General features: G+C 49.0%; 1 protein-coding gene across 4 annotated transcripts in view; it reads left to right on the forward strand.

The window, feature by feature from the left end:
- Positions 1–27,229, forward strand: part of ABCC1 (ATP binding cassette subfamily C member 1) — a 155,659-nt gene that overhangs the window by 72,413 nt on the left and 56,017 nt on the right. For all 4 annotated transcript variants that reach the window (XM_018040732.1, XM_018040734.1, XM_018040733.1 and 1 more), the window contains exons 7-12: positions 267–398; positions 11,013–11,243; positions 12,444–12,621; positions 13,809–13,970; positions 20,478–20,570; positions 22,233–22,436. In XM_018040732.1, the coding sequence (XP_017896221.1) occupies positions 267–398; positions 11,013–11,243; positions 12,444–12,621; positions 13,809–13,970; positions 20,478–20,570; positions 22,233–22,436 (1,000 nt within the window). The remainder of the gene's footprint in view (positions 1–266; positions 399–11,012; positions 11,244–12,443; positions 12,622–13,808; positions 13,971–20,477; positions 20,571–22,232; positions 22,437–27,229) is intronic.

Here is a 27,229-nt window from a genome sequence, read left to right on the forward strand (position 1 = left end):
CCTTAAAATTTTTTTTTTAAAGTAAATTAGAAACATCCTGCTACTTTCCTCCTAAATGCTCTGTATATTTGCCTAAAAACGAGGCCGTTTTTCCTGGGGGATCTAACGGAATTCACAGTAATGATGCCATGTGCCCACATGTCCATTCATGCTGAGATTTCCCTGATCACGGCTGCCTGCGGTTGTGTGGGCTGCGGTAGCAGGGAGGGCCATCGTGTCATCTCCTTCTGACTCTCATCGCCTCCCCTCTTGTGTTTTGGCCACAGGATGATGGTTCAGGGCTACCGCCAGCCCCTGGAGAGCACCGACCTCTGGTCCCTGAATAAGGAGGACACGTCAGAACAAGTCGTGCCGGTCTTGGTAAAGAACTGGAAGAAGGAATGTGCCAAGTCCAGAAAGTAAGCACCAGGCATCCGGCCACGGGCAAGCCGGACGCTCACTAGGTTGACCCGGTAGCCCTGTCCCTCCACTGTGGCCCGGGATGGTCTCAGTGCCACCCCTTAAGTGTCATAGCCCTGGGCGGGCTGCTTCCCTTCCCAGAACCACGGTTTGCTCACCTGCGAACGGAGTCCAACATGTAGCTCAGGCAATTTGGATAGAAAAGAAAAGAGAAAGATGTCAAGTGAGCGGATTCTGTTTGCTGCGACCCTCAGCGACCCCGTCCTCCCAGAGTTGTTTGTTTCCACCCCCTTCTCTCTGAGCAGCTGGCATCCTGAGTGTTCTTACTGTTTTAAATGGTTTGGTTTAACACGCCAAATCAACTGCTTCTCGAGGTGTTCAGCCTAAGAAGCCCCAGTTGAGGGTGATTTGGGCTGCACTGGATTTTTTTTTTAACAGACTTTTATTTTTTGGAGCACTTTTAGGTTCGCAGCAGGGCTGAGCAGAAGCTGCAGAGTTGCACACACTCCTCCCCCACCTGCTGTCAGGGTACCCCCACCAGAGGGGCACGTCGGTGGCAGCCTGTAAGACCACACTGAGTACGTGGTTTACATCACTGTTCACTCTCTGCCTTGGATTTCACACCCTCCCCCCCTTGCGAGCTGTATGCCAACCCCAAGCTCTGTCATCGGGTTATTTTGGGCGTCAGGCAAGGGCCTCTCCAGCATGTATTGTGTCTTATTTCTTCAAATATAAGAGTGATCAGCTGTGCTATGCATCATTATGATGTCATCACCTGTGTGATGCACCAAGGAAAACAGCTGCCAGTTAAACCGGGATATGACATTGACTTAAGACGCATCCCGCGTCCAGAGAAGCCCGACAGGAACTCGCGAGGGACTCTGATGGCAGGGGATGGTGTCAGTCCCCCTGTAGTCATTATGGGATGGTGCCCACCGTGGGGAGCTGGCTGACGAGGGCCCGGCCTGGTGTGCGTGCGCGTGTGCTGAGTCGCTTCATTTGTGTCTGATTCTTTGCAGCCCTATGGATTGTAGCCTGCCCGGCTCCTTTGTCCATGAGATTTTCTAGGCAAGAATACCGGCGTGGGTTGCTGTACCCTCCTCCAAGGGATCTTCCCTACCCAGGGATCAAACCCACGTCTCTGGCATCTCCTGCATTGTTTACCGCTTGTGCCCCCTGGGAAGCCCCAAGCCTGGCGCACAGCCCCACAGAGCAGCTGGCCTCCCAGGAGAGGAACCCCGGCTCTCCAACTCCTCACCTTTTGCAGGAACGCCCAAGCTCCAGGTCTTCAAGCTGCATCAGGCTGTGGGTGGGGAATGTGGGCCATTGATGCTGCTGGCCACCAGGACGTCAGCAGAGGACCCTCTGACGGCCTGCAGTGGCCATGAACAGAGGAGACGTTGTCTCCTGGGAGGTGGGTTGAGCTGAGCCTCTGTGGCCTTCGTGGTGAGGAGGTGCTCTGTGCACATGTGACTCTGGCTGGGCGCCGTGTCTGTGACCCAGTGGAGGTTCTCGGGCATAGTTGGGGTTTCCGGTTCCCTTTCGCCTGGCCTGCAGCCTCCTCTCTGATGAGAAGGCGTGTCCACAGGCTTTTTCCCACGCGAGGTGGCAGGGGGTGCCCACCCCGGCTGTCCTCTGGGGCTCTGCCCATGAGCCGGTTGCTGCAGCCGTGGGAGAGGTCAGCAAGGAGACTTGCTAGGAGGAGCTCCATCACCGGCCTGGCCCTTGGTTGTTTTGTTCAGCAGATAGAGTTGATGACTGCCGATGTGCTGAGCGTTGTTTAGGCCCTGGAGGTTCAGAGAGTGGAACGGGAGAGACAGGATCCTTGTCTGGTGCAACTTAGATTCCATGTGGGATCCAGGGCTTAAGGAGTCGAACACACCCTGTGAGAAGCTGGAGAGAGTGTGAAGTGAGATGATGAGCTTAACAAGGAGGGGCCATGAGGGCCAGAGTGACGGGGTTGGGTGATCAGGGGTGGCCCCTCTGAGTGGAGATTCAGTGTCAAAGAGGGAGGGAGCTGAGTGCAAACGTGGGAAAGGGCTTTCAGTTCGCAGGAACGGCTAGTGCAAAGGTCCTGAGGTAGAGGTGAGGTGGCGTGCTGACGGAGCAGCACAGGGCTTGTGTGGCTGAAGTGCAGTAAGAGGTGGGGAGAACGGGAGGAGAAAAAGCAAGAGAAGTATTTGCAGGGGTTCATGGATCTGCCTGGTGGCTCAGATGGTAAAGCGTCTGCCTGCCATGCGGGAGACCTGGGTTTGATCCCTGGTTGGGAAGATCCGCTGGAGAAGGAAATAGCAACCCACTCCAGTAATCTTGCCTGGAAAATTCCATGGACTGAGGAGCCTGGTGGGCTACAGTCCATGGGGTCGCAAAGAGTTGGACACGACTGAGCAACTTCACTTTCACTTTCATAGGCTATGGTACTGGGCTAGGGTTTGATCCCGGATGTGGTGGGAAGACAGGTGGGCTTTTTGCAGGGCAGTGGCGCATCCTCTGGGTCTTCCTGGCATGTGAGATCTTTAATTGCGGCATGCAAACTCTTAGTTGCGGCATGTTGTGGGATCTAATTGACTGACCAGGGATTGAACCTGGGGCCCTTGCATGGGAAGTGTGGAGTCTTAGCCACTGGACCACCAGGGAAGCCCCCGGGAGTTCTGTTTTGTAACAACCAGTTGGGATGCTCTGGGGATGGTGGATCGTGGGACAAGAATCGAGGGAGATGGGTCCCTGGCTCTACTTCTGGAGGTGTGAACCATGCCAGCACCTGTGACCCCTGGGGGTGGGGGTGTAGGTGGGGAGGGTCTGCTGGGCGCCCTGGGGCTCCTGGGGAGCAGGGGACCAAGGCCTGGGCAGGAGGGCCGCCTTGGCTTTTTGGGCTCAGGCCTCCGCCTCCTCTCCTCACCCCTGAGTGCCTCCTCTCAGGGCCAAGTCCGAGCTGCTTCCCCCACTCCCCTGACCTTTGGGTTTTAAAATCCAGTGGTTCATTGGTTTTCATCAGATGATTTTGAGTGTAACAAAAAAAGAGTGGAAATTTCTCAACTTAATGGCCTCCCATAGATTAAGGCCACTCTGGACAGTGGTTCCTGTTGGGATGACTATAAAATGATTTGGCAGCTCTGAAAAAGACTTGGGCAGTTAAAAAAAAAAAAGTTAGGGACTTCCCTGGTGGTCCAGTGGTTAAGACTTCACCTTCCAATGCAGGGGTGGGGTCCAGGTTTGATCCCCGGTCCAGGAGCTGGGAATCCCACAGGCCTCGTGGCCAAAATACCAAAACATGACACAGAAGCAATATTGTAACAAATTCAATAAAGAGTTTAAAAATGGTCCACATCAAAAAATATTTTTTAAATTTATTAATTTATTTTAATTGGAAGCTAATTACTTTACAGTATTGTGGTTTCTGCCTCACATCGACATGTATCAGCCGTGGGAGTTAAACAGTTACGATACCACCCAGCCATTCTACTCCTAGGTGTATACCTGAGAGAACTGAAGATGTATGTTCATGAGCTCGTGCAGAGATGTTCATAGCAGCTTTGTGTGTGGTGGTCAAAGCTGGGAGGAACCCAGACAGCTGTTAACAAGTGAGTAAGTGATAGTCACTCAGTCGTGTCCGACTCTTTGCGACCTCACAGCCTGCACCCCACCAGCTTCCTCTGTCCATGGAATTCTCCAGGCAAGAATATTGGAATGGGTTGCCATTTTCTTCTCCAGTTAACAAGTGAATAGGTGTGCAAATCTTGGTGTAGCCATGCAAGGGAGCACTTCTGAGCAATACAACAGAATGAACTGTTGATACACTCAGCAACGTGAAAATCTCTAAATAATTAAGCTGAGCAAACAAAGCCAGGCAGCGGTACCTACTAGGTGATTCCTTTTATGTACCAGTCAAGAAACATGAAAGCAAGTCAATAGTGACAGAAATCAGATCAGTGGCGGCCTGAAGGAGGAGGAAGTGGTCAGATGGGAGGGAGAAATTCCAGAGAGAGGAGGGCCCTGTGGAGGTGTTAGGTGTGTTCATTGTCTTGATTTCCCAGATGGTCTGACAGGTGTATAAATATGTCCATCAGGTTGTGCACTTGAAGTGTCTGCACTTGCTTTGCAGGCAGTCTTTTTTTTTACCATCTGAACCACCAGGGAAGCCTTGATCTTACATCAGTTATAAGAAAGCAGTAGTGTTTAAAGAAAGGTGGCCATTTTAACTTAATTGTCTCTATTTCATAAAGGATTGCAAACAGCAAATAACAAACAAAAACCAAAAGGCTCCAAAATACAGGTGTTAAGCTATGGTTCCCAACCTTTCAGATCCATTGCCCCCTTTAATAAGAAAGACATTATTATTAAAGACATTAAATATAGATATTAGTATAACACCTCCTTAAATGTAAGGATATCCATTAAAATAACCCAACCATGTGTCTTAGTTTAAAAATCAACAAAATGTCCTTGCTAAGCTTTAAAGCTAAAAGGTGAGTGATTTGTAATGAATCGCCATGTGTGTCTATGTAAATGCTCAGGCACGCGCTAGAACAGAGAGCGAGGAATCGTGTGCTCATAAGTGGAACCTTTTCTGCGGCAGCTGCAAGTCCTGACCAACTGGGTCTGGTGGTTCTAGAGACCAGAACCATCGTCACCCTCACGGACAGGGTTTGCCAAGTGGCGATTCATACTTGGCAAAGTTCTGAACAAAACTTAATTTGCACGCTGACTGCATTTCTAAAAAATCAAGGTGTATTTCATCTTGCAAAAGAAAATACATGCTGTGTATGGATTTATCTCAGTCTTTCCCAGCATCAGGGTCTTTTCCAATGAGTCAGCTCTTTGCATCGGGTAGCCAAAGTATTGGAGGTTCAGCTTCAGCATCAGTCCTTCCAATGAATATTCAGAGTTCATTTTCTTTAGGATTGACTGACATGCTGCAGTCCATGGGGGTCACAAAGTGTCAGACACAACGACTGAACAACGATAACAGCAGTGAATTTATGCTGAAGATGGAGTTAGAGTCAAGATTTGGGTGATTTGGGGTACTTCCCTATTGGTCCAATAGTTAAGACTCTGTGCTTCTTCTGCAGGGGACTTGAGTTTGATCCCTGGTCAGGGATCTAAGCAGCACAGCATGGCAAAAACAAACATATCCATAGATTTGGGTGATTTTAGGCAGACTCTGCAATGAACATGAACTTGGGCAAACTTTGGGAGATGGTGAGGGACAGGGAAGCCTGGCCTGCTGCTGTCCATGAGGTCGCAAAGCGTCGGACTTGACTGGGCAGCTGAACAACAACAAGGCAGGCTCTTCACCTACATGGGTGCCTGGTGGGATTGTCTTCCTTTGGGATGGTCCAGTACGTCAGTGGTACCCAGCGTTTTTGGCACCAGGGACCATTTTCATGGAAGACCGTTTTCCCATGAAGCAGGAGGTAGGGGATGGTTTCATGATGATCAGGAGCATTACATTTATTGGGTGCATCAGTTGGTAAGTCATGTTTGACTCTTTGTGACCCCACAGACTGTAGCTCGCCAGGCTCCTCTGTCCATGGGATTTTCCAGGCAAGAATACTGGAGTGGGTAGCCATTTCCTTCTCCAAGGGATCTTCCTGACCCAAGGATCAAACCTGCCTCTCCTGTGTCTCTTGCATTGGCAGGTGGGGTCTTTACCACTGAGCCATCTGGGAAGCCCTAACTTTATTTCTGTGATTGTTACATCGTGATAATGTGGTAATACAGGCGGGGGAGAGCAACTGTAAATAGGGATGAAACTTCGCTTGCTCGTCTGGCCCTCACCTCCTGCTGTGCTGCCCAGTCCCTAACAGGTCGCCGACCAGTACCAGGGCTGGGGACTCCTGCTGGATGTCAGAGAGAGCCTGGTCTCTGACCCAGTCGTCGTCATGTCAAAGGCTGAGAAACCCCCTTGACAGCCTGTTTTTGAGAAACAAAAAGTGCTCTCCAACAACAACAGAAAGGGGGAGAATGATCTTGAGTATGGGACACAGTCAAAATCCTACCTGGCCGTACTTTAGTAGGGGTGGGGAGGCGGTTGCCACACCCATCTGTGGTTTCCAAAACCATCATCCCTACAGCTCTGAGGAGGATGAAAATGTGCGTTAAGGGTGTTAAGTTCATTCTCTGCCCTTCTGTATTACACTGGATATTACGGATCAAAGACCATGCTCAGAGTACATCCATAAAATTGATTGAGCTATGACCTTTTTCAGTTTGAGATTTTTGCCTTTGGCCATAACGTTAGAGATCTTATTTATTTTTTATAACAAATGACAAGCACAGCCTGTGGGAGCTCCTTGTGGGCCTCTGGTTGGTTCACTCCCTGCCCAGTCTGCTCTGGTTCCTTGAGGTTCTTGGAGTGGCTGCCTCACCTCTTTTCAAAATCCCTCAGTCCCAGGCCATGCTGATCTGGTTCCCCCTGCCTAGAGTGCCCTTTCTCTCACCGAGTGGACTCGCTCCCTCATCCTGCAGGTTTCAGCTTTGATGTCACCTCCTCCAGGAAGCCTCCATGATATACCTGCCCCTCACACAGACTGATCAGATTCTCTCACAGGGCTGCTTGATGGCGGGGCTCTCCCCACGGCTCAGCCCCAAGCAGGGCCTTCGTGGAGGAGAGCGCGATGGGCAAGTTCCTTTTTCTTCCCAGCTTCCAGCTTCCCCACCCTTCCTGTTCCCCTGCCCTGGGCAGTTTTCTCCTGACTCAGACCTTCCCTCTCCAACTTTCCTTCCATTCCTGGCCAGACCATCCAGATGCCCAGCTTTCTTCCTCCCTCCAAGAGCGCCTGCTTCCCTTGGAAGCCTCTTGTTCACTGGATGTCTTTTTCTCTCCTGACTCGCCATAGCTGGTCCCTCCCTCTGCTCCTTCCACCCAGGCCTGAGCCTTCCTCCTCTCTGCCCATCCCGAGACCTTCCCCCAGGCCCTGTGGCCGCTTGTCTCCTGGCCCGCCAGAAACGATCCTGTGTCAGTGCCAGGGCCCAGCTTAGGACGTGGTGTAGAGAATGAATGGCGGGTATGGGGAACGGAGCCACTTCCTGTCCCCCTGCCCTGCCTTGTTGTCCTCCCTTCCAAGAGGGCATGTGTGTGCAGAATGAAATCACACTAAAAATCCCCGCCAAGATCCCAGCTTCAGGGCAAGTCAGTGAAATGAGCAGGGAAAGAGCTTTCACTGACAATACAAGAAGTAGCAATAATCCTCTGTGGTTGGTAGAATGTCCTCCCCACCCCCACCCCCCCAAAATAAAGTATATCCACATCCTGATCTCCAGAACCTGTGTATGCGTTACATGGCAAAGCTCAGCTCAGGGTGTGCTCCGTCATGTCCAACTCTTTGTCACCCCATGGACTGTAGCCCGCAGGACTCCTCTGTCCATGGGATTTCTCAGGCAAGAATACTGGAGCAGGTTGTCACTCCCTTCTCCAGGGGATCTTCCCAAGTCAGGGATCAAACCTGCGCCTCTGGTGTCTCCTGCATTGGCAGGCAGGTTCCTTACCACTGTGCCACCTGGGGAACTGGCAGAGTCCCTTTGCAAATGTGATTAAGTTCAGGATTCTGAGAAAGGTGACTATGCTGGGTTTTTTGGGTGAGCCTGATGTAATCATCATGAAGGTCCTTATAAGGAGGAGACAGGAAGTCAGAGAGGGAAAGTGCTGAGCTGCTGGCGGGACGAGGAGGCAGGCCCTTCATGCCCAGGTATGCACGCATCTTCTAGATGCTGGGAAAGGTGGGAAGAGATTCTCCCATGGAGCCTGCGGGCCAGCTTAGACTTCTGACCTCTGCAGCTATGAGATGTGAGCTTTGTGTTATTTCAATCCACTCGTTTGTGTTCACTGGTCGCAGCAGCCACAGGCAATCCTACAACTTCACCCAGAGTTTACGTTTGAGTCTGGACGCGTTGAGAAGCCAACAGTGGAGCCGAGGTTGGGGAATGAAGCGCTTTAGGAGGATCCCATTGGCTGCCATGCAGGGGCTTGGTTGTCAGGGAACAAGAGTGGAAGGGAATGGGGGAGCACAGGGGGTCCCTGGTGATGGTCACTTATGTGGGTTGGAGGCCGTGGTGATGGATAGTGTGGATGGATGACTGCACACACATTCCAGGAGTGGGACGTACGTGACACACACCTGATTGGACCTGGGAGCGTGGAGGAAAGGGGGTCAGGGAGGATTCCCATGTTTCTGGTCCTTTCCTGGGGTGGGAACATCGAAGGGAAGGATCTGGATTTGACAGAGCCCACTCCAGTGCCCAGATCTCTTACCACTTCCCAGCTGGCGCCAGTGGTAAAGAACTTGCCTTCCAATGCAGAGGATGTAAGAGACGCAGGTTCAATCCCTGGGTCAGGAAGATCCACTGGAGGAGGGGTTGGCAACCCACTCCAGTGTTCTTGCCTGGAGAATCCCCATGGACAGTGGATCCTGGCGGGCTGTGGTCCACAGGGTCACAGAGTCAGACACGACTGAAGTTTCTTAGCATGCATGCACGTACAGACCAGTACCCATGGTTTGGAGTAGGAATGGGGAGGGAACCAAGGCAGATTGGGAGGCTGTGGTCTCCAGGAGGGCGTTTGAGCTGGTCCAGATTGTTAGGTGTGGCTTGGATGGAAGAGGCAACAGTGCCCTGTGATTAAGCGCTGTTCAGTGATCTCCTGCTGTGGACAAATTCTATAAATTGTGAACCTTATGGTTGTGTGCGGAGGAGCTGGAGCTGGAGCTCACGTTTGGCCATTTGAGGGTGTTGCTTTGTCTGCATTTTGTGGGAGAGGTAAACTGAACCTATTGCTACACAACAGGTCACCCAAAACGTAGCAGGCTTAGGGAAGAACGAACGTTTACTGTCTCACACCATGTCTCTGGGTCAGGGATCTGGGATGGGTCTGGGTCGGAGGTTCTGGCTCAGGGTCTGTTGTGGCTGCAGTCATCTGAAGGCTTGGCTGGGGCACAGATCTCCTTCCACGTTGCACATGGTGGGCGTGACTGTGCTGGCTGTTGGCAGAGTCTCACCATGGGGTCTTCTCCAGAAGGCTGGTTGAGTGTCCTCATGACCTCGTGGTTGGCTTTGCCCAGAGTGAGTGATTCACGAGAGGGCAGGACAGAAGCCATGATGTTTTCTGCAACTTAATCTTGCAGGTGACAACTCTTTCTCCGTTTTTTGACAAAGTTGTGAAGTCATTTCTCCAGTATCCGATTCTGAGTGGGAGGGGACTTCACAGGGGTGTGTATGAGAGTTCTGATTTCTCAACATCCCTGAAACCTTGTTATCTGACTTTTTGATGATAGCAATCCTAGTGGGTGTGAAGCAGTGTTTCATCCTGGTATTGCTTTGCATTTCCCTGATGACCTAAAGAAGTTAAGCAATATTTCATGTGCTTAGGCCATTCACACGTCTTCTTTGCATCTTTTTAAAATTGGGTTGTCTTTTTTGTTACCAGGTTTTTAATTGGCAAATATTTCCTCCCATTCCATGGGTTGTCTTTTCACTTTCTTGGTAGCACCTTTTGAAGCGCAGAAGTTTTTGGTTTTGATGAAATTCAATTAATTTTTTTCTCTTGTTGCTTGTCCTTTTGGTGTCGTATTTAAGTATCCATTGCTAAATCCAAGGTCATAAAGATTTTGCCCCCTTTTTGCCTTCTAAGAGTTTTACAGTTTTAGTTCTGTGTTAAGTCTTTCATCCATTTTGAATTAATTTTTGTATACGATGTGAAGTAAGGGTCCAACTTCATTCTTTTGCCTGTAGCTATCTAGTTTTTCAATACCATTTGTTGAAAAAATGATTCCTTTCCTGTTGAATGGTCTTCACAACTTTGTCAAAAATCAATCGAGTTTATTTCTGGATTTTGAATTGGGTTACATTGATCTCTGTATATGCCCATCCTCATGCCTGTCTTGGGGGTTTCCCTGGAGGCTCAGACAGTAAAGAATCCACTTGTAATGTAGGAGATGTGGGTTCGATCCCTGACTTGGGAAGATCCCCTGGAAAAGGGAATGGCAACCCACTCCAGTATTCTTGCCTGGGAAATCTCATGGATAGAGGAGCTTGGTGGGCTACAGTCCTTGGGTCACAACAGAATTGGGCATAACTTAGTGACTAAACAGCAGCAACATATCTGTCTTGATTATGGTTGTCCGGTAGTAAGTTTTAAAACTGGAAAATGTAAATCCTCCAACTCTGCTTTTCTTGTTGAAGATTGTTTTGGCTCTTTTCTGTCCCTGGAGCTTCCATATGAATTTTAGGATTCACTTGTTCATTTGTACAGAGCGCTCGGATTCTGATAGAGATTGCATTGATTCTGTAGGTCACTTTGAGACTGGCGCTTTTCTGAGCCCTTCACCTACAGTAAGTCACTGAATTTTCAAGAAAGCTCCGGGAGGCAAGTCCTACTTTCCCCCCATTGTACAGATGAAGAAACTAAGAGCTGGAGAGGTTCAGACACTCGCCTGAAGTCACACAGCTGGCCGGGGTCCTGAGTCTGCGGTCATAACTGCCATGCTCAGCTGCTTCTCTGCAGTGACTGGTTTTCTGGGGCTAGGCCTCTGTGGGGGTGGGCTTCTCCAGTCCTCTCCCGGCTGGTGGGCTGAGGCCCTGGCAGACCCCACAGCCGCCCCTCACTCCTTGTGTTCCAGGCAGCCGGTGAAGATCGTGTACTCCTCCAAGGACGCCGCCAAGCCCAAAGGAAGCTCCAAGGTGGATGTGAACGAGGAGGCCGAGGCTCTGATTGTCAAGTGCCCCCAGAAGGAGCGGGACCCGTCCCTGTTCAAGGTGTTATACAAGACCTTCGGGCCCTACTTCCTCATGAGCTTCTTGTTCAAGGCTGTGCATGACCTGATGATGTTTGCTGGCCCGGAGATCTTAAAGTAAGCCCCCCACCCCATCCCAGCCGGGCATCGTCCTTGACCTTCCACTTGGGCGACACCCCTCACCCTCCCCTGGGGTCACACGCTCAGGGTTCCCTGGGCTCAGAGCCAAGTCTCCCCATCCTCACCTGCTTTCCCTGATGCTTTGCTTTAATAAGCCATCTTAAAGGCTTGTTAAACCACGATGGTTGTCAGAAACAGAAATCTACCAGGCTCCCCTGAAGCCAGAAGGGAGAAGACGGAGGCTTATCTCTGGAAGTCAACAGCAGGGATGCAGGGTAAGGGAGTTAGAGAAGGTGAGGTTTGGGAAAAGAGAGACCGACACTTTGCAAGAACAGCTCACCTTTAATGAGGCGAGAAGGGGCAGCAGTCAGGTTAGTGAGCTGCTGCACTAACCCAAGAAAAGAGTAAGGCTCTGTAGGCATATATGTGGAAATTTACTGTCTCCCCTGGTGGCTCAGAGGATAAAGCGTCTGCCTGCAATGCAGGAGACCCGGGTTCGATCCCTGGGTTGGGAAGATCCCCTGGAGAAGGAAATGGCAACCCACTCCAGTATTCTTGCCTGGAGTAGACACGACTGAGCAACTTCACTTCACTGTCTTAAGGGGCCTGTTCTTCTCCAAGGTTGTTCAGATTAGTTATCTCTTAAAGGGCTGGGGCAAGGAATTCAGATCAGCCAGAGGCTGGGACCAGCTGGGAGCTGGGCTTAATCAACCTTACTGTCCATTTTTTCCTTCTGGTGAGAGTTCTTTGTTTTGCATAGAATGGTGGGGAGGACCCAGAGGAGAGTTTTCACTCCAGGCTATTTTGAGCCCTGTTAACTTTCCTTCAAGGGAGTGTCAGATTGTCTGAAAGCTGCGAGCTGAAACAAGAAAGGTTTCCCTCCCTCCCTCCATCTTTGCTTCTCTGTGTCTCTTGAGGGCCACTCCTTTGTTCTCTTTGCCTCCTTCCCTCCGCCCTGTGCTCCCTGCTGGGTCACTTTTGCCTGCTGAGGCAGAGCGGTCGGTGTGAGGAGCCCCGGGCTTCACCCCTGCAGCCCCGCGTGGGTTGGGCTTCCCATCCTTGAAACCGAAGCGCCAGTGCCCGACTCGCCCGGCTGGCTCGGGAGAGCGCCACCTGCCGACACCAGAGGGCTTGCCCCCGCGTGGGCGCGTGCTGTCGCGGTCTCTCACGCCGGCTTCTGTCCTCGCTGCCGCACAGGTTGCTCATCAACTTCGTGAACGACAAGAAGGCCCCGGAATGGCAGGGTTACTTCTACACGGCGCTGCTCTTCATCAGCGCCTGCCTGCAGACCCTGGTGCTGCACCAGTACTTCCACATCTGCTTCGTCAGCGGCATGCGCATCAAGACGGCCGTCATCGGGGCCGTGTACCGGAAGGTGGGGCGCGGCCCCCCGCGGAACCCTCGTGGGGGCTTGGCCAGGTCACCTCTCAGGCCCAGCTTGCAGACCAGCGGCATGAAGGTGGTCTGAATGGCTGTGGGTTGGCAGGGGGTGACCATCAGGCTTGACAGCTTAGCAGAGCTACTCCTAGAGGCTCGTCTGGGGGGCAGTGCCCAGGAGCCCCCCTGCCCGGGTCCACTGTGGGTAATTGCATTTCTTGACTTGGGACGATCCAGATCCTCGCCCCACTGTTAATGTACTATGTGTGAGCGTGTTCTGACTCTCCATTTGAACCGAGAAGATGATACCTCCCCTGGATGAGAGACTCTCAGCACAGACAGCCTTAAGGGAGCTGAATTACCTCCTCGGTCCCTTCATTTCTTAGCCTCTGGGCCCCACAGGTTAGGAAGAAGCTCTTCGGCAGCTGGTAGGGAAAGATGGATCTGGTCATTGGCTCTTAGCCGTGTCTGCATGTTAGACTCATCCCGGGAGCTTCAGAAACTTCCAAGGACCAGGCTGCACCCAAGTCAAGTCAGAATCTCTGTTAGGGGTGGGGGGGCAAGCATCAGTATTTCTAAAACTCCCTAGGTGACAGCATGAAGCCATCGAGAGCCAGGGCGAGTTTATCCCCCCTCGAGATGTTGGCAGTGTCTGGTTGTCATAACTGAGGTGGGGGGTGGAGACTGGGGATGTTGCTGGGGGATGGATAGCCCCCCAGAGGATCATCTGACCTCAGGTGTCAGTAGTGTCACAAAGGAGAGACCCTGGCCGAGACCTTGGTCCCTCAGGGTGAAGTGGGGACCAGCAGTGTCAGCATCTCCTGGGGCTTGTTAGCAACGGATAGTCCCCCTCCAGTCTTACGGAGTCAGAAATTGTCTCCTAGAAGACTACCTGGAGTGTGTGTGTACATGTACACACTCAAGTGCATGAAGCCGGGTTTAGGCAACCTCTGAGGTCCCTTCTGTACTGACAAGCTCAGGATGGGGGAGGCAGTGGGTGCTGTCGATAAGAGAGGGGCCTGTGTGACGAGACACACGGGCTGGAAAGGCAGATAAGCCACCAGGGGAGGAGAAAGCGGCGACCTCTCCGCTGGTGCGCTGTCTCCTTGCTCCACGTGGGCCTGGACGGGGGCCCTGGCTCTCCCCCACCACACCCACCCTCTTTCCCTCTCCTTTGTCCCACAGGCCCTGGTGATCACCAATGCGGCCAGAAAGTCCTCCACGGTCGGGGAGATCGTCAACCTCATGTCCGTGGACGCCCAGAGGTTCATGGACCTGGCCACGTACATTAACATGATCTGGTCAGCCCCTCTGCAAGTCATCCTTGCCCTCTACCTCCTGTGGCTGGTGTGTGTTTGACGTCATTCCCGTGGTGTGTGGGGAGGGACCTTCATGTGTGGGCAGTGGGGGGCGAGGGAGTGGGTGCCAGGGATAAGAACCTCTGTAGCTCACTGGCATTTCTTTAAAAGAAAAATAACACAAACTTTTATTTTGTATTGGGGTATAGCTGATGAGCAATGTTGTGATAGTTTCAGGTGAATAGCGAAGGGACTCAGCCATACATATACATGTATCCATTCTCCCCCTAAACCCCCCTCCCATCCAGGCTGCCATATAACATGCTTGCTGGCGTTTCTTGCCGTCATTCACATTTTATTTTCTGGCTTGTCAGCCAGCTCCTGGATATTTTGGTCCTTTCTTCCGTTTCTTGCCGTCATTCACATTTTATTTTCTGGCTTGTCAGCCAGCTCCTGGATATTTTGGTTCTTTCTTCAGTTGTTGGGTTATGTTCTCTCAGGTGATGTGGTATTTATTTGCATATGTCTCTGGTATTTATTTGCATATGTCTCTTCTTGACAGTAAGTGTAGTTAACCACTCTATAACATATCCATTGTATTTCTCCCTCTGTGTCTTCCCAAACAGTCAGCAAACTCATTTATTCATGAGTCCTAAGTTATGTTGGTCTTCCAGTTGCAGGGGGTAGAAGTGCATTTTAGAGCAACATGAGGAAGTAAAGGGAATTTTATGGGTGGGGTAACTGAAGAGTCTAGGGGACGGGCTTCAGGGATGGATGGATCTGGGAGTTCAGGCAGTGCTGGAAGGACACAAGCTCATGCCCTCATCATTTCTTAGCTTGGTGTTTCTCTGAGTTGACTTCATTCTCAGTGGGATTTCTTCACACGGCTTCCATAGCTTTGGGTTTATATCACATTCACAGGTGTTGGTGCCAGACAAAAGAGAAGATAACTCCTTTCCTCTTTGTCTCAGTCAGATTCCCAGGGAGGCCTGTGGCCCAGCACAGTCCTAGTCGCATCCTTGGAAAAATGTCAGGGTGAAATAGGCAGCATTCTCTGATTGGCCAGCCTGGGTCACATGTTCTCTCTCATTGTGAAAGGGGTGTGATTGACAGCCCTTCCACATGGGGAAGGGCACTTCCCAAAGTATGAAGATGATGAGCAAAGATGCTCATAGCCTAATCCAGGCCTTACTCTTTCTACCTCTGGGCCTTGGCACATGCCTTTCCTTCCACCAGGAATTCTCTTTCCTCCCTACTGATGACAAGGACTTCCAGACTATCCCAGAATTTAAGGCTGTAATAAATACCACTTCCTCTGATTTTTGCCCCCTTCCAATTATGTGGACTTCTTCATCTGGCAGGTGTCTTGGGGCATCTACTTCCCCCAGAAAGTGCTGTCGTGGAACAGTCCTTTTAGAATTGCCTTCAGGGTTGATTTGTGGACCACTAAGAAAATGGCTTTATTTTAAATGAGAGTTGCTGAAAGTGTTATTGATACATGGGACAGGATGATTCTTCATTGTTGGGGGCTGATCTGTGTATTGCCTCCCTAGCCTCTCCCTAGGAGATACCAATCACATACTACCTCTTCACCCCTACACTCCCACCACCACTTGCGAAAAGGTCTCCAGACGTTTTCAGATGTCCCTTGGGGGAATATGCCTCGCTGGTTGGGAACTGCTTTATCAGACCAAAACCACGCTTTCTCTGACAGTCAAGAACATAGGATAACAGGCAGCAAGACGGCTCTGAAATTGGGCTGCCCCAGTTCAGATCCTGCCTCTTGCAGCTCTTATGGCTTAATGTCACTATGTCTTGATGTTCTCATCCTTAAACTGTTGACAGTCAGGAAACATCATTGCAGTGATTGATGTCAGGACAGTTGAATGAATTGCTGCAGGTAGTGTTCCCTGAGCAGTACGTGGTACAGAGATCTGCCCGGTGTCTTTTAGTTACTATGATTTGCTTTCAGAGTTGATTCTGAATGCTTCAGATTGTTGGTAGGAATCACCTTCATTCTTAGAGGTGGATTAATCGTCACTGAGCAGAGCTCCATCACAGAAAACATTTGGAGCAGTTGGTGTTCAGTCGCTCAGTCGTGTCCAACTCTGTGACCCCATGGACTGCAGCACGTCTGGCTCCCGTCCTTCACCATCTCCCAGAGCTTGCTCAAACCCATGTGCATTGAGTCGGTGATGCCATCCAACCATCTCGTCCTCTGTCACCCCCTTCTCCTCCTGCCTTCAATCTTTCCCAGCATCAGGGTCTTTCCAATGCATTGCCTCTCTGCATCAGGTGAACAAAGTGTTGGAACTTAAGCTTCAGCATCAGTCCTTCCAATGAATATTCAGGGTTGATTTCCTCTAGAATTGTCTGTTTTAATCTCCTTGCTGTCCAAGTGACTCTGAAGAGTCTTCTCCAGCAACATAGTTTGAAATCATCAATTCTTCGGCACTCAGCCTTCTTTATGGTCTTACTCTCACATCCATACATGACTACTAGAAAAACCGTAGCTTCAACTAGACAGACTTCTGTTGGCATAGTGACAGTAGAGCAGTAGGCTGGAGCAGTAGAGCAGCTTTTTGGTAACTAGGACTGGAGCACCCAAGGGTGACTCCTTGGAAGGGACTAACATGCCTACCCTGTAGTTCCAACCGTCCATCTCAGCTGAGTGCATATACACTGGGCAGACTCCTCAGGCTGTCTCTTCTGATGTGTGTAACTTGCAAGTTGAAAAATGTCGATCAGTACCTTGCCCCAGTCATGATTTCTTAACCTTCTGAGGTGCAGTTTCCTTAATCTGCAAATAGGACCACAGAGCTGTCTATAGCTTCTTATCTACAAGTCCTCGTATCAAAAAGCTCTAAAAACCGAAAGATTTTCTTAACTCATTTGGTGGCCAGAGCTGACCTGAGCACATGTGTGATTTATCATCTTGATTATCCCTCTCAGTGGGAATTTTCCCATTTGCTACTGAAAAAAAGAATTGCATTTCCTTATGGAGTGCTGTTCCAGGGTATGGTGGGGTGCGATATACAGGCATATCCCCCTATGTCGGGGGTCCCAGGACTCCAGCAGGTTCATGATTTGCTAGGGTTACAGCAAGATTAACAAAGGTTGAAGGGGAATCAGGGACAAGCTTCCAGGCGTCCTCTCACCCTGGAGTCACACAGTTCAGCTCAGTTCAGTTCAATCGCTCAGTCGTGTCCGACTCTTTGCGACCCCGTGAATCGCAGCACACCAGGCCTCCCTGTCCATCACCAACTCCTGGAGTTCACTCAGACTCACGTCCATCGAGTCACTGATGCCATCCAGCCATCTCATCCTGGGTCATCCCCTTCTCCTGCTGCCCCCAATCCCTCCCAGCATCAGAGTCTTTTCCAATGAGTCAGCTCTTCACATGAGGTGGCCAAAGTACTGGAGTTTCAGCTTTAGCATCGTTCCTTGCAAAGAAATGCCAGGGCTGATCTCCTTCAGAATGGACTGGTTGGATCTCCTTGCAGTCCAAGGGACTGGCAAGAGTCTTTTGCACCACCACAGTTCGAAAGCATCAATTCTTCGGCACTCAGCCTTCTTCACAGTCCAACTCTCACATCCATACATGACCGCTGGAAAAACCATAGCCTTGACTAGACAGACCTTAGTCGGCAAAGTAATGTCTCTGCTTTTGAATATGCTATCTAGGTTGATCATAACTTTTCTTCCAAGGAGTAAGCTTCTTTTAATTTCATGGCTGCAGTCACCATCAGCAGTGATTTTGGAGCCCCCCAAAATAAAGTCTGACACTGTTTCCACTGTTTCCCCATCTATTTCCCATGAAGTGATGGGACCAGATGCCATGATCTTAGTTTTCTGAATGTTGAGCCCTAAGCCAACTTTTTCACTCTCCACTTTCACTTTCATCAAGAGGCTTTTGAATTCCTCTTCACTTTCTGCCATAAGGGTGGTGTCATCTGCATATCTGAGGTTATTGATATTTCTCCCGGCAGTCTTGATTCCAGCCTGTGTTTCTTCCAGTCCAGCGTTTCTCATGAGGTACTCTGCATAGAAGTTCAATAAGCAGGGTGACAATATACAGCCTTGACGTACTCCTTTTCCTATTTGAAACCAGTCTGTTGTTCCAAGTCCAGTTCTAACTGTTGCTTCCTGACCTGCATATAGGTTTCTCAAGAGGCAGTTCAGGTGGTCTGGTATTCCCATCTCTTTCAGAATTTTCCACAGTTTCTTGTGATCCACACAGTCAAAGGCTTTGGCATAATCAATAAAGCGGAAATAGATGTTTTTCTGGAACTCTCTTGCTTTTTCGATGATCCAGCGGATGTTGGCAATTTGATCTCTGGTTCCTCTGCCTTTTCTAAACCAGCTTGAACATCAGGAAGTTCACGGTTCACGTATTGCTGAAGCCTGTCTTGGAGAATTTTGAGCATTGCTTTACTAGCATGTGAGATGAGTGCAATTGTGCGGTAGTATGAGCATTCTTTGGCATTGTGTTTCTTTGGGATTGGAATGAAAACTGCCCTTTTCCAGTCCTGTGGCCACTGCTGAGTTTTCCAAGTGTGCTGGCGTATTGAGTGCAGCACTTTCACAGCATCATCTTTCAGGATTTGAAACAGCTCAACTGGAATTCCATCACCTCCACTAGCTTTGATCGTAGTGATGCTTTCTAAGGCCCACTTGACTTCACATTCCAGGATGTCTGGCTCTAGATGAGTGATCACACCATCGTGATTATCTGGGTTGTGAAGATCTTTTTTGTACAGTTCTTCTGTGCCACCTCTTCTTAATATCTTCTGCTTCTGTTAGGTCCATACCATTTCTGTCCTTTATCAAGCCCATCTTCGCATGAAATGTTCCCTTGGTATCTCAAATTTTCTTGAAGAGATCTCTAGTCTTACCCATTCTGTTGTTTTCCTCTATTTGCATTGACCGCTGAAGAAGGCTTTCTTATCTCTCCTTGCTATTCTTTGGAATTCTGCATTCAGATGCTTATATCTTTCCTTTTCTCCTTTGTTTTTCACCTTTCTTCTTTTCACAGCTATTTTAAGGGCTCCCCAGACAGCCATTTTGCTTTTTTGCATTTCTTTTCCATGGGGTTGGTTTTGATCCCTGTCTCCTGTACAATGTCACGAACCTCATTCCATAGTTCATCAGGCACTCTATCTATCAGATCTAGGCCCTTAAATCTATTTCTCACTTCCGCTGTATGATCATAAGGGATTTGATTTAGGTCATACTTGAATGGTCTAGCGGTTTTCCCTACTTTCTTCAATTTGAGTCTGAATTTGGTAATAAGGAGTTCATGATCTGAGCCACAGTCAGCTCCTGGTCTTGTTTTTGTTGACTGTATAGAGCTTCTCCATCTTTGGCTGCAAAGAATATAATCAGTCTGATTTCGGTGTTGACCATCTGGTGATGTCCATGTGTAGATTCTTCTCTTGTGTTGTTGGAAGAGGATGTTTGCTATGACCAGTGCATTTTCTTGGCAGAACTCTATTAGTCTTTGCCCTGCTTCATTCTGCATTCCAAGGCCAAATTTGCCTGTTACTCCAGGTGTTTCTTGACTTCCTACTTTTACATTCCAATCCCCTGTAATGAAAAGGACATCTTTTTTGGGTGTTAGTTCTAAAAGGTCTTGTAGGTCTTCATAGAACTGTTCAACTTCAGCTTCTTCAACGTTGCTGGTTGGGGCATAGACTTGGATTACCGTGGTATTAAATGGTTTGCCTTGGAAACGAACAGAGATCATTGTGTCGTTTTTGAGATTGCATCCAAGTACTGCATTTCGGACTCTTTTGTTGACCATGATGGCTACTCCATTTCTTCTGAGGGATTCCTGCCCACAGTAGTAGATATAATGGTCATCTGAGTTAAATTCACCCATTCCAGTCCATTTTAGTTCACATAAGAGGTCACACAAGAGGTGCTTAATTCCCCAGTTTGGACAGTTGTGACAACATGTGTGAAACGTTACCAGCCAGGGAAGCTCTCGAGAGACCCCCGAGTCCAGGGTTTTCACTGGGGGCTGATCACACCGGTAGCCTCTGCCTGGCACAGACCAAAGTTCCAGACCCCATGGGGAAAAAGGCTTAATCAGCAGAAGCCATATTGTTTGTACCGTTTAGGCACAGTGAGTCAGTCTTACATCAGTTCTGACAATTTTGGGAGCTCTCCCCAAACCCAAGCACCCAGACCCCGGCCAGGGGCCTTTGAGCAAGATAGCCCGTCAGGTGGGTGTATTCACTATTTTCTGTTTCATATCTCATTACCTTTTTGAAATCTTCCATTTCTCATTTGCAAAACCTACCCTGTTGGTAGAAACCAAGACAATACTGTAAAGCAATTATCCTTCAGTGAAAAATAAATAACAGCAACAACAGCAAAAGCCCCAACCTGGTCTTAAGGGTTTCGGATAAAGGATCGTGGCCTTAATATTCTTACAGGGTTTGTGGGGCCCTGAGGTATGCTCTGGGATCAGTCTGAGAAGTGAAAGAACTGCATGGGGTGGCTCAGCCCATGGAGGCCCTGTGCTGAGGCTTTGTTCTCATTCCTCCCGTAGAACCTGGGCCCCTCCGTCCTGGCAGGGGTGGCTGTGATGGTCTTCATGGTCCCCCTCAATGCTGTGATGGCCATGAAGACCAAGACCTACCAGGTAAGGTGGTGTCTCCATGGGCTCTGAGCCGGGTCCCTGCCTGAGGCCTTTCCACTGAAGTGTTGGCTGACTTCCTTCTGCAAAGGCCATGGGGGCCTCAGCCTTGCCTGCCTGTGGGAATCCTCTGGGGCGCTTTCATAAATGCTGGTCCCCACACCCCATTCCAGGAATTCTGAGCCACCTGATATGGGTGGGGCCTGGGCATCGGGTTTTTAAAGCTTCCCATTGGGCCGCCAAGGTTGAGAGCTCCTGAAATATTTAGACCTCGTGGGCCAGTGTGTGAAGCCACATCTGTGGACCTCTGGGAGATTCCTCATTTCCCGTGGGTTCTATTCCTTTATGTGGGTATGCATTGTCCAGAGCTGAGCAAAAACCACCCCTTGCTTTTTTCCCCCATCACCTTACGCTGGTCACAGCTACTTAGTATTTTTTAAGTTTTCAAATAGTCAAGTAACAGAGTGAATGTCTTCTCATTATATTTTAAAAGTTTAAATAATGCAAAAGTGTAGGGCCTGTCCCCTTGCCTGTCCTCTCAACCACAGTGAACACACCGAAGCAAATCCTTCTAGAACTTTCTGTGTGGTTATGTAGAGATCAGACTCCCTGTATAGTTAGGCTTGGCGTGTATAATTGTGCGCATTGTGGTGCTATCGCCATATATATATTTTAACACACACAGGCCCTTTTGGCAGCATGATTTTGTCGTTTGATACCATGCCTGGGGGATCTTTCTGTGGCATGCCATGTGGTCTGACTTCATTCTCTTGAGCTCATGTCTAATGGTCCATGACAGAGGTGGGCTGGAGTTCATTTTTTTTTTTGCTTCCCCATTGATGGTTATTTATGATATGCCTGTGGAATTTCAAATGAGAGAGCTTGGCCGCACTGATGATGCAGTAGGAGAGACAGGTTCCAGAACGTGGGCCTGGTGGGATGAGGTTTGGGGTGGGTAGGGGGATGATGATGGCCTCTCATCTTCTTCCCTTGAATGGTCCACCTCTGAAGCAGTTTCCGTCTCTGTCCTTGACCTCGTGTTGCTTAAACTGTCCTGTTCTGTGACCCAGGAGGGACATGGCACTTAATGATAGGGTTCTTGTGAGCAGGACTAAATGCCCATGAGAAGCTTAGAAAAGTGTCTGGCTTAAGGAAAAGGCTAGGTGATATCAAAAATATTTAACAGCTCTATAGCACGGGTACCCAGTGGTCAGAACCAGTGCTGCAGGTACAGAAATACTTCAGTATTGTAACAACCATGTACTGGCTGATAAGCAGTAAAGAAAATAAGAAAATGGAGGGGGGAAAAAGTATCTCTCATATTTGGATCAGCAGAGTAAGGCATGTGCCCCTTACTCCCTGGATGGCTGTAAAGTTTTTCTTGCCTCTCTTCCAATTTTAAGAGGTTTTGCTAATAATGTCAAATCTAACATGATTCAAAGCAGTTTTTTGCCTTGAAAAAATGAATCCTTTGGAGGGATCTCAGGGTCCAGAGTCAGGATTCCCAGGGATTGCAGGCCCGCTTTCCCACCCTCAGGAAGGCCCATTCTTAACAGATGGAGCTGTTGGTCTGGTGCCAGGGCCAGAAGTGAGCGCCCAGCTGCACTCTCCCCCGCCCCCCGCCCCCCCCCCCCCCACGTAAGGTGTTGACCACTTCTCTCTTCTAAGGTGGCCCACATGAAGAGCAAGGACAATCGGATTAAGTTGATGAATGAAATTCTCAACGGGATCAAAGTGCTGAAGCTTTATGCCTGGGAGCTGGCATTCAAAGACAAGGTGCTGGCCATCCGGCAGGAAGAGCTGAAGGTGCTGAAGAAATCTGCCTACCTGGCCGCCGTGGGGACCTTCACCTGGGTCTGCACGCCTTTCCTGGTGAGTGAAGCCGGATCTCTCCTGGCCCACACGGTCAGATGTTTTATCGTGTCGTCATTGCCTAAGTATTTTTCGGAAGTCACTATTTCAGCACAGTCTTCTCCGACCACTCTTTTTAAAAGTACCACCCCTGCCCTTTGTTTTATTCACAGCACTTAATGGCTTCTAGCCCAGGGCTACCTGGAGCAGCCAGTTCAGGAACTGTTACAGGTTCACCATGAGCGGAGAAGCTCGTGCTGGAACATAAACCTCTGCTTTCTGCGTCCTTCATCCAAAAAGTCTGGCTAAGAAACAAAAAAAGTCAGCAGAACTAAGCTGCATGCTTGGTGCCTTAGTTGAGCCACTTGATGGTGTCAGCTCCTCATCTGTGGGCATCTGGTCACACACGGAGGGTTGGCAGTGGCTTGTGGACCACACGCTAAGTAGCCGTGCCAAACACACTCTAAAAGTTGCTTACTGTTTCATGAATTGTCTTTCTCCACTAGAATGTCAGCTCCAGGAGGGCAAAGATTTTTTTCTGTTTCCTTCTGTACCCTAGTGCCAGAACCAGTGCATAATAGGTGGTCAACAAATACTTCTCATTCATTGAAAAAAATAATTCAAATCATATGAAAAGTTATGAAATAAAAAGTAATAAAAGTATATTGTCCTTCCATCTATCCCTTTCCTCCAAAATGACAGTTTTGTATATCTTTTTAGGAAAAAAATGTTGATGTGTGTGGATATTTTTAAAATATTTATTATATATTCAAAAGGAGTCATACTTACATGGTGTTCTGGACCTTTGGACTTAGTATATAACTGCTCAGTTCATGCATTCAGCTCTGCTTCATCTGTTTCAACGATGTATACTTGTCCGGAGCGTGGGTGTGCCATTGTGGACTTAACCCATCTCCCATGGCTGGCCTTTTAGGCTGCTCCTTATTCTTTGCTGTTACTGAATGTTCTGATACACACGTCTTGGGTTACTGTAATGGGTCTGTTCCTAGCTGGCCATCCTTGAAACGTTTAAAGACAAGAGTGTAAGTTACTGTTTTTCCAACCTGGCCGAAAACCCAGGAACCATACAGAGAGGGACTGTGGAAACTCTTTAAGCCCAGTGGACAGTTAAACATTGTTAAGGATGACTTCAGATCATGCGTCCCCCCACCACTCCCCGCCATGCTTCTTTTTTCTTTCTGTCTTTGTATTATTAACTATGTCATTCTTTTTTGAAAATGTTGTGCTAGTAGTGAGTGTTACTTCTTACTTACATTGGCAAATATGTATTCCTATGGGAAGTTCCTATGACCAAAACCACAATTTTCATAAATAAGACACAGAGTTTTCTAATAGGCTACCAAGTTGCAGGTGGAATGTTTAAGGAAGCTCCTGCTTTTTTTGATGTTTGTCAAAGTATATTCATTTGGATACTGGATTTTGTTAGGCTCAGCTTGATGTCTCCTAGAGTCTTAACACACACACAAGGCAACGTGGTGGGAATCAGTGATGCTCCAGCTTGTGCAGGCCTCACACTCACCTGCAGGCCTTGTTAAAGCCATACTCGCTGGGCCCAGTTTCAGATCCAGTCTGTCTAGGAAGGCCCTGAGTATTCACATTTCTAACGTGTTCCTAGGGGCTACTGCTGCTGTGGGCCTGGGCCCCACACTTTGTCCTCAGCACTGGGGCCCATAGACCAGTAGCATCGGCGTCACCAGGTTGCTTATTAGAAATACAGACTCTTAGGCCTCACCCCAGACCAAGCCAAGACAGATCTAAATTTTAGCAATTGCCCTGCCAGGGGATTTGTATGCACATTAAAGTTTGAAAAACATGGGCAAAAAGGCGGAGTAAGCACAGTTTTCTGTATAGGACCACCCAGTGAATAATTTAGGTGTCCTTGGCCGTGTGATCTCTGTGGCAGCTGTTTATCTCTGCTGGTGTAGTGCAAGAGTGGCTATGGATGGGACTTGATCGGTGGTCCAGAGGTGAAGACTTCTCCTTCCAAAGGGGGCACAGGTTCAATCCCTGGTCAGAGAGCCGAGATCCCACATGCCGTGGGGTGTGCCCAAAAATTAAAAAAAAAAGTAGGTATAGATAAGACTGAATGAATGGGTATGGCTGTGAGCCTATAAAAATTACTGTATAGACAGTGAAATTTGAATTTTGTATACTCTTCTACGTGTCATGAAATGTTTTCTCGGGTCATTTAAAAATTGGGGTTTTTTTAGATCATTTGAAAATGTAGACTCCGTCCTAAGTTCATGGGCTGAGACATAACCAGCTGAGTCTTGGCTTAGAGGAGTGGAATGTTTCTCTGAGAGTCAGGACGCCTGCTGAATTCTCCTGCCAGCTCACGGAGTGACCTGCAGCCGGTCATTTTACCTCCCTGCCTCTGGATCTCTGAGCAGGAGAGATGAAGGGGCTGGAGCTTTCCTGGTGGCTCAGTGGTAAAGAATCTGCCTGCAATGCAGGAGACACATGTTGGATCCTTAGGCTAGGAAGATCTCTTGGAGGAGGAAATGACAACCCACTCCAGTGTTCTTGCCTAGGAATCCCCATGGACAGAGGAGCCTGGCAGGCTACAGTCCATGGGGTCGCAAAGAGTGGGACATGACTGACCATGAGCATTTGGCCTGACTTGGCTTTGATGAAGGGGTTGGGCCCCAGGGCTGTGCGCGCGGCCCTGCCCTCCGCAGGCCCCTTGCCTCAGCCAACACCCCTGGACAGTCACGGTGCTCCCTTCCACTGAATTATGCTCAAGCAGTCCTCCAGGCGCATGAACACTGCCAGTGGACTGGAATTGGCCCAAGCAGCAAGGTCACTTAGCTGTTCTGGGTCTCTGTGTTCCCTAAGATCCCCTCCGGCTCAAACTCTCCCACACTGCAGGCTGAAAGGGTCTGCTGTTTCATTCTTTTCACACTCCAGCCTCCCCAGCCTTCCCCAGGTCCTTGGTGACTCTCTTTGTTTTGTTAAAAGTAAAACATACAATACTGCATGGTAGTTAACAGGGGTTGTTCTTATTTTCTTCCAACTGTTCGATCCCGCCAGGATCCTCTGTCCATGGGGTTCTCCAGGCAATAATGCTAGAGTGGGTTGTCATTTCCTTCTTCGGGGGATCTTCCCCACCTAGGGATCGAACCTGCATCTCCTGCATCAAAGCCAGATTCTTTACTGTCTGAGCCACTTTCTGGAGGCTCAAATGTTCAATAGTTTCTATGCATTAAACACAACTGTTAAATAGTCCTTACTGTGTATATTATGCATTTTATTTTAAAAACAGAAAGTAATGCATTCATGTGGTGAAGATAGTTAAAGCTGTTCCAAAGAGTCTGCAGCTGAGCTTCTCAGCTCCAGCACTGCTGACATTTGGGGCCGGATAATTTGTTGTTTCTTCTTGGGGAGCTGTCCTGTGCACTGTAGGATGTTGAGCAGCATCCCTGGCCTTCCCCCACTCAATGCCAAGGGTACCTCTCCCCCCATCTCCCCAGTTATGATGATCAAAATATCCCCAGGTGAGAAACACTTATCTGCAGTGAAAGGCACTACTCTTGCCTCCACCGGCCCCCATCACCCAGCTTCCTTGTCCATACCAGTTTCTTCTGTGTGTTTACGGAAACAGCCTGCATGTATACCAGCATAACATTGACTACAATAAATGTACTGAAACTGCTACATCTATTTTATCTACTTTCATACTAGTGATAGCAAATCACACAGAAATCCAAGATGTTTGGATTCCTTTTTGTTCTTTTTTATAAATAGGCAAAGATCTGAAGTCAGATCAGTCAGTCAGTTATGTTATGCTTAGGACGAAAGGATCTTTCCCCATAACACTTTGCTCTGCACATCAGATACTCTGACAAAACCTGGCCATTTCTAGCTAGTCACCCAAACTGCCAACCATTTAAATAATCATTTCCTGCCCTGGTCTCCCTTAGGGAAGCACAGCAAGAGTTGCTTAAAAAGTGTGACTGGCTTTTCTTGACCTTCAATTTGCCATTCAGCTTTGGGGTGATGGTGGACTTCCAGAGACAGAGTTGGCTGAGCTGTTTGTCATGAAACAGATAAGCCTAGGAGTCGGTCGGGGACCTTGACCCTGGCCGAGACATCGAAGCCTCTGCCTACATTAGGATAAAATATGTGGCCTCTGAGTCCCTTGGAAGGTGTTTGCATGTTCTTTCCACTGGTGGATTCCTGCACTTCAAGGATGATGATGTGTTTACCCACTGGTAGGTGTGATGGAAGACAGAGTCCTGAGGAGGTCAGGCAGGAATGGGGATGCCATGTGGCAGGATTGATGGGATTGTTTTTCTGGAATATAGAGCCTGGCATTTATCATGTCCTCATGTCCACCTAGTGCACTTTCCTAAAATAGCATCCCCAGGCAGCCGTCAGTATTTAGCATTTGCTATCTTAGAAGGTTTGTGAGCTTCTTGTCATCTCTGTGCCTTGTATGTCCCTGCTTTAGAATAATTACCCTTCTATATGCTGATTGCCCGTTGTGCAGTTCTCCATCAACCAGAACATGCTTGGCTCTTCTCTTTTATTGCTTATGTCCCTAAAACACAGTGCATGCTAAGTTGCTTTAGTCATGTCTGACTCTTTGCAGGTAGCCCACCAGGCCCCACTGTCCATGGGATTTTCCAGGCAAGAATACTGGAGTGGGTTGCCATTTCCTTCTCCAGGGGATCTTCCTTACCCAAGGATCAAACCTGGATCTCTTAAGTCTCCTGCATTGCCAGGAGGATTCCTTACCACTAGCACAACCTGGGAAGCCACTGAAACATAGTGGACTCGGCAAATAGTACCCA

The sequence above is a fragment of the Capra hircus genome, chromosome 25, assembly GCF_001704415.2.
Source record: "Capra hircus breed San Clemente chromosome 25, ASM170441v1, whole genome shotgun sequence".
Classification (NCBI taxonomy): Eukaryota; Metazoa; Chordata; class Mammalia; order Artiodactyla; family Bovidae; genus Capra; species Capra hircus.